General features: G+C 40.5%; 1 protein-coding gene across 1 annotated transcript in view; it reads right to left on the bottom strand.

Moving 5' to 3' along the window:
• Positions 1-5,257, bottom strand: part of CUNH13orf42 (chromosome unknown C13orf42 homolog) — a 5,795-nt gene extending 538 nt beyond the window's left edge. The window contains exons 1-2 of the mRNA XM_042866489.1: positions 4,844-5,257; positions 1,402-1,546 (exon numbers count right to left, since the gene is read on the bottom strand). Of these exons, the coding sequence (XP_042722423.1) occupies positions 1,402-1,546; positions 4,844-5,257 (559 nt within the window). The remainder of the gene's footprint in view (positions 1-1,401; positions 1,547-4,843) is intronic.
• Between the last annotated feature and the right edge of the window lie 1,596 nt (positions 5,258-6,853).

Below are 6,853 nucleotides of genomic sequence, written 5' to 3'. Positions count from 1 at the left end.
GAAAGAAAGAAAGAAAGAAAGAAAGAAAGAAAGAAAGAAAGAAAGAATCACAACAAAAACAAATAAAAAAGTAGGCAACACACAACACAGTTTCTCACCACCTCTGACCAAGATCCAGCCACTCCCAAAGAATGGTTCCCCCTGCCTCAGGCCAGCTCACCCAGTTTCAATGTCCAGCACAATACCACATGAAATGGAACGTCCCTTTGGCCAGTCTGTGACAGTTGTCCTGGTTCTGTCCCATCCCAGCTCCTACCCCTCAGCCCCCTCACTGGCAGGGCAGCATGAGAAGCTGAAACACCTGTGACTGTGCAAGCACTGCTCAGCAACAACCAAAACATTGGTGTGTTGTTAGCATTATTCTAAACACAAACCAATTCATCATGATTCATCTTATCTAATATTTCAGTGCCTCAAGAATGAACACTTGTGTCAAAGACCTGCAATGTGCACTTGAGGACAGAACTATTGTGATCTGTTTCACATATGTTCCTTAGCTTGAGACAAAGCATAAAAGAGAAAAATATTTCTCTCCACTTGATTATGCAGCATGGATGATGAGTTCAGAAAGGCACAACTTCATTTGGTCAAGTAATCCCAACCTTTGGAAAGGTACTATTATTTTGACTAACCGTTGAAGGACTTTTTTTTTTTTTTCTGTTTGGAGATTAAGCATCCATCCATTTCTCAATGATAAGCATGAGATTTAGACATAGAAATAATTAACTGAGATGCAGGATGGAATTTAGCCCTAGGTGGAAGGCAAGCACTACTCCTCAACTATATATGCTACATTTGTTCATGTAATACACACAAAAGATCTACCTTTCAACAGGGTACAAGCAATGTGTTACTGTAGTTTCTCATAATGCATTTGATTTTGGCCATGTTCTTTGTGCCAATGGAGTAGAGATTGGCCTTTTCTCTTGGTTGACAGGAATAGACAAAAGGTAATGCTTTCAGGTTGTGCCAGGGGAGGTTCAGGTTGGATATTGGGAAAGACTTCTTCCCCAAAAGAATGGTTAGGCAGTGGAGCAGGTTGTTCATGGAGGTGGTGGTCACTGTGTTCAAAAAATATGGAGATGTGGCACTGAGGAACATGGTTAGTGAGCGTGGTGGGGATGTGTTGATGGTTGGACTAGATGATCTTAGAGGTCTTTGAGCAACCTGGTCTAGAGGGAGATGTCCCTGCCTATAGTAAGGGGGTTGGAACTAGATGATCTTAAAAGTCCCTTCCAACTAAAACCATTCTATGATTCTATGATTCTAATACTCTTAAATCTCAGAAGCAAAACTCAGAGGAAAATTGTCCATTTAAGTAAATTTGGTCTTACTTGACCACTCTTCCCTCTACTCATCGCACATCAAAAGTAATCATATTTTTTCTGTTTTATACTTCACCATCAAAATCAACATCCACATTTGGCAGGTCCATGTCAGGAGCCCTACGGCATCTCTCTGAATCCAGATCTGCAATAACCGAGTCAAAGAACGCTATAGCTTCTCTTACATCTGAACTGGGCTGTGGGACTTTTCTTCTCTCTGTCTGTTGATAAGATAGGGAAAGAAAAGAAGTTAGATGCAGTTGGAAAAAAAAGTGAGAAAACTGTATAAGGAAGGAACTGTATAAGGAAGCTGCAAAAATTTTATTTGATTCCATATTTCAAGATTTCAGAAAGGCTCAAAAGTCCAGATTACTCCACATCAGCCAACGAAGAAGGCAAAACATTAGTGCAAGTGTCCTTCCTGTTGCATGCTCAACATCAGACATCTTCCACTTCAGCACTGCCAACATGTCTTTATAAAATCTCTCAGAATCCCTCTATTGAGCCATGTAATTGGGTGGCTAGGTGACAGCTGATCTTTGTGGTCAAATTCATCCTGCCTAGTATGAGGCACCTAACGGGATGCATACATTAGAAATGGAGTCATACAAGGTTACTTCTTTAATTAATGCAGAGCTCAAGTACCTTCAAGAGATGAGTCAGAATCTAGGTAGGCTGAATTCCCCTCTTCAGTCAGCTCTAGTCCCTTACTGCTGAGGGATCGTGGAGCAACTTGGTTACTAATTTAAGCATCTTATTAAAATGCCTTGGTTTGATGAAATGAATCCAGATCTAAATTGCTAAAGTCTTTTTTTTTTTTTAAATGGAAAAGGACTGTGAGTGCTAAAAAATGAGTCATTCAACACTATGATAATTTCCACAGGAAAGCCATGAGGTTTAAAATTAGGAGCCTGTCTTGTTAAAAAAGCAGATGTCTGTCTATAGATGCTGAAGCATTCATAAAGCCTCAGTTAGCAATTCTGTAGGTCAGTACAGGGTGAACCCTTCTGCCATTCATGAAGGTTCTGCCTAATGAAGGGCTGTGTATTTTCCCCGCCAGTCCAATTGCCAGAGCAATTCTGAATCAGAAACTTATTGTCCTGGGTTTCAAATGCACAAGCAAAAGATATATGCTGTGTCACATCTCTGAAGAACGAGTTTGCTTCCCATTCTGTGGGATGGTGCAGGCAGAAGTGAGTTGGTTTCTCCTTCTGAACTTTATAGGTTGATTGATTGACATCTTTAGAAGTGCTAAAGGATAACTACTACCACACATTGACTGAGAATAGTCACTGCCATTATACCCAAGACTTCATTACTTAAAAGACATTTTTTAGAAGTGTGTGCTCCAGAATCTGACACACTTCTCTATTCTTTTCTTTCACAAGCCTCAGGTGACATATTTTGAATCGAGAGACAGCCTGTAGTCCAGGCTTTGGGTTTTGCTTCTGAATTAAACTTTCCCTGAAGACAAGGTTGTCTGGGCAAAGCACATTCCTACTAATTGTGCAGCAGGTATGGGGAAAAAAAATGGTGGATTAGATTGGCAGGAAATTTAATACAAAGAGGTAGTTAGGGACAGAACTATTCAAGCCTGTTGGTATAATGAATCTTGCAGTCTGTGAACATAGAACTTGGAGTTAGGAAGTGGAGTGTACTGTATGTTGTAGAAGTCTTCTTGGCCTCTTCCTAATTTTTGCAAAGTCAGAGCTGTGCAGCTGTGACCCCACTATTTGTGTCAGCAAGAATGACTTGCTGGACAGCATGTCCTCCTGATGTTCCAAAGGAGAATGTTGTGGAGTTAGCGTGTCAGCCAGTATCAGGCCTGGGGATGCATAAGAGATAACTGGCCACAGAGAGATGACATCATTCATAGCCTCAGAATGTGGGAGATTCACTTGTTCGCCAAACTCCAGTTAAATTGCTGATTTTTTTTTCCAGTGGCACTTTCATTGACAAATATCAGAGAGTCAGAATTCTACATGAATCATAATTGTATACAATCTATCTCACAGACTCCTGGTCTATGGTTTAAATGTTCTTCTGCACTCATATTTCTCCTCTGCCTAGTGGTTAGACATGGTTCATGCTCCATTACATCACTGCTCTGCTCATCAGGGGAGCAGACATGCTATAACTCTCTCCTGCATGAAGCCAGTCTTTGTGCATGAAAAACTGGTTCACAGGTTATATATCTTGTAGTGCTGAGATTCATCTCGCCCTTGGCATCACCATACCACTCTCCTATAACTCAGTTATTCTCTTTGCATGTTTCCCTAGTCCTAAATGGTAAAGTCTTTATAAAATCTGTCTTCTCCAGCCTACTGAACTGAGTACTGTTTCTTGCTCAAAGCATTAAAAAGATGACATAAAGACCAAATAATCAACTGAGGGATTCCCACTGACAGAATGGGTTCTAGATCAGGATGTAGAATGAAAAAATGTGGTATCTAACTCTAAAAATATGAATCTTGTCCTTTGGTTAAGCAATGTATGCAGCAGAACTCAGCCTCAGCCATACTGACATTATGCTGTGAAAGAGCATATAAATGTGGAATAATTTTCTGTTAAAGTCTACCTGGCCTAGTCAGTAGGTAATCCATTATATCCTTTCTTCCCACCATTCTTATTAGTATCCAGTTTAAAGGCTGCACTGGGTAACCTGCATGTCTGCTGCCAAAGCCATGTTTGTGGTCTGGTTCCCTAAATAGATCACCGCACCTGCTGCAAACCAGTTCTTTTTTCCTAACTGAATCAATCCCACAGTCAAACTACTGGATAGTCTAGTGACATGCAACTTGTAAGGTGCAGCCTTACAGAAGGTTTGCATTGTTTTTCCCTCTAGGACTTATAGAAACAATCAGCAACAAAAAAAATCAGTGCTATTATTCATTATCACTGTAGTAAAGGACAAAGAACTACAGTGTCTGCTTCAAAACTACTTGACAGTTCATTAATAAACAGAGAAAGGAACCCCTACCAATTCTCCATTGCCTACAATGTATCAGTAGTTTGCACAGATGATGAACATAGCACTGACAAGCTGTCTGATCAGTCAAAGAAAATCACAGCTGTTTCTTAGAAAACACAATTGTTTTCACTAAGTTTTGCCAATGAGAAGGATACCAATAAACACAGGGACTACTGTGCTTTTCAGTCATTAAAAGCTATAAATAACCATAGTGGAGAACTTAAGTAGCCAGTCAGAATTGAGAGAAAACATCTCTTTCATAACAAGTTTTCAAGTACTTCCCATCTGCTCATAGTTCTTATCTTCCTTATTTTCTCTCCACACTTCTACAAACACACATAATTCTTTCCTTGACCAGTCATTCATATTTGACTTCACAGAAATCTGGAAATATCTTAGGGTATTCAGTAGCATTTCAGATGAAGTAAGAACAACAACAAAAAAGACAAACAGCTGAAACCAGTAAGGCAGAAAATCAACATAGGTCATACATATAATTGCTTCATGGATTGAGACTAATCATACAATAAAAGTTCTTAGGAATTACCTTAGAAAACTCTTTGGAGGAAAGTGGAAGAAATGACTTCTTTCCAGTTTTGGATGATTTTGTGGATGTTGGGGAATCTGCAGTCATATGCATGGATTTCAACTTATTGATGTTGTCAAAGTATTTTTTCCTCAAGGCTAACAAGTCCTGTAAGTATTTCAAGCAGTCCTGAGTCTTAGAGTACATCCACTCTCTGTCTTCCTCTTTTGACTGGCTGCAGGAGTCAATGCTGTTTGTACTTTTGCATTTTTTTAATGGTTCACTCACTTTTTCCTGCTCATCTCCAAGGTCATACATAGAGGTGCTGCGGATCAGTCTGACAGCAGAACCTGTGCCATCCCAGTAAGGAATGTCATCTGTTGCATTTCTTCGGTGGGAGTTGGGGTGAAATATGGAATGGATCTTTTTAAACATACTGTGTTTCTTTGACCCTGTTACACTTCTCTCCTTTAGCTTCTTAATTTAACCCAAAATCTAGTAGCCAGTAGCTGCAACCCTTGTCCTCATCTGACAAAGAGATTTGCCACTTACTATAATGAAGACAAAAAACATCTATTACTGCTTCCGTTGCCTGCAGTCCAACACATTGTGAAGAGCGTGGTCGTAGAGCAGAAGCCTGTTTTCTATTCCATTTGCGTCAGTGAAGTAGCTCTGTTCTTTCCTCGGATTAAAACACAGCGCAGGAGGTCAAAGGTCATGCTTTGACCTTTCGTGTGACTGGTCTCCATAAAAGCACGTAATCACCGAGCTGGAAATCCCGTCCTCGACGTTTCTCGGTCCCCCGCGGGTCGCCGCTGCCGCCTCCTTCACCGCCGAGCTCTGCGGGCGGGCGGGTGCCCGGCGCTGGCCATGGTGCTGAAGGGCTTCTGCCGCCCCGACAGCATCCCAGAGCTCTGCGGGTGGCTTCTTCGGGATTGCTTCTCGGGATCAGCCTCTACAGGGGCAAAGTGCAGAGGGATGGTTTCTAACGGGCAGAATTTAGATATTGCTCCGAGTTTCACCCTGTGGTAATCAGGAGATGGCTACAGCTACCCGATACCACAGCACTACTGGGAACAAAGTGGATTCAGATGTCAGGGTCTGTTACGCTCAGTACAAAGCTGCTCTATGTAAGGGATGCTATAAAATAAAACACTTCTAAAATAATATTTTGTGGTTTTGTTTTGTTTTTAAAAAGCAGGCAGAAACAAATACATTTCTACTAGCTCTTTTCCTAGACAAATGGAAGAGCATTCTAAAGTAGTGTTTTTGTTGACTGGAAGCTACAGACAACATTGGCTGCTATCAGCATATTCAAGCATCAGTATCATTTGTGATTGTGTAACAGCATGATGAATGTTTTAAAGAGAAGTAGAGAGTGAATATGCTCACTTAACAACACCAAACCAATCATCTCTTTGAAAAAAGCAGGAATGTCCAGATTTAACATATTCAGAACACTTTTCATAGTTCATTCTGCTCAAGCTTTCGATATTTGAGGAAATTTTGAAAGGTCACGGATATCATCCTGCAGACTATTAAACAAACTTCCACTAATTATACTGGAAGTGTCAAATGAAGGTTTATGCAACCTAAGAGTCAGAGGATCTCAAAAGATTCTAATAAGAATTTGCCACAGCTGGGTAATAAAGTTGATTTTATGCTAGTGTGGACCATTAGAACTATGAAAAGAGATTAAATATCTCTGTAAAATTACCTCTGAAATTTTCTCCATCAGAGAAATATCTGGTCATCAATAACAGCTTGATTTTCTACGTGGTCTTCTGATCTTTGGTTATAAATAAGATACAACACCGGTGAGCCTCAGAGAAACACTTGAAGTAGATACTCGAAGTAACCTCGAAGTCACTTCGCCCGAAAAGTCTATGAGTCAAGAAAATCATTGGGAGCTCAAGGAGTTACTGACAAAGAACTAATCAGTAAGAGTGAAGGGAACACCACAGAGCAACTGCTTGTAGGATCAGACATTGTCTTGCCATAGCAGACTGACCTCTAAGCTCAATCAATCTT

The sequence above is a fragment of the Lagopus leucura genome, unplaced genomic scaffold (genome assembly GCF_019238085.1).
Source record: "Lagopus leucura isolate 7727_CA_CO unplaced genomic scaffold, USGS_WTPT01 Super-Scaffold_100001, whole genome shotgun sequence".
In the NCBI taxonomy this organism is placed as follows: Eukaryota; Metazoa; Chordata; class Aves; order Galliformes; family Phasianidae; genus Lagopus; species Lagopus leucura.
The sequence above is the reverse complement of the archived record's forward strand: the minus strand, read 5'-3'. Positions and strand labels throughout refer to the sequence as shown.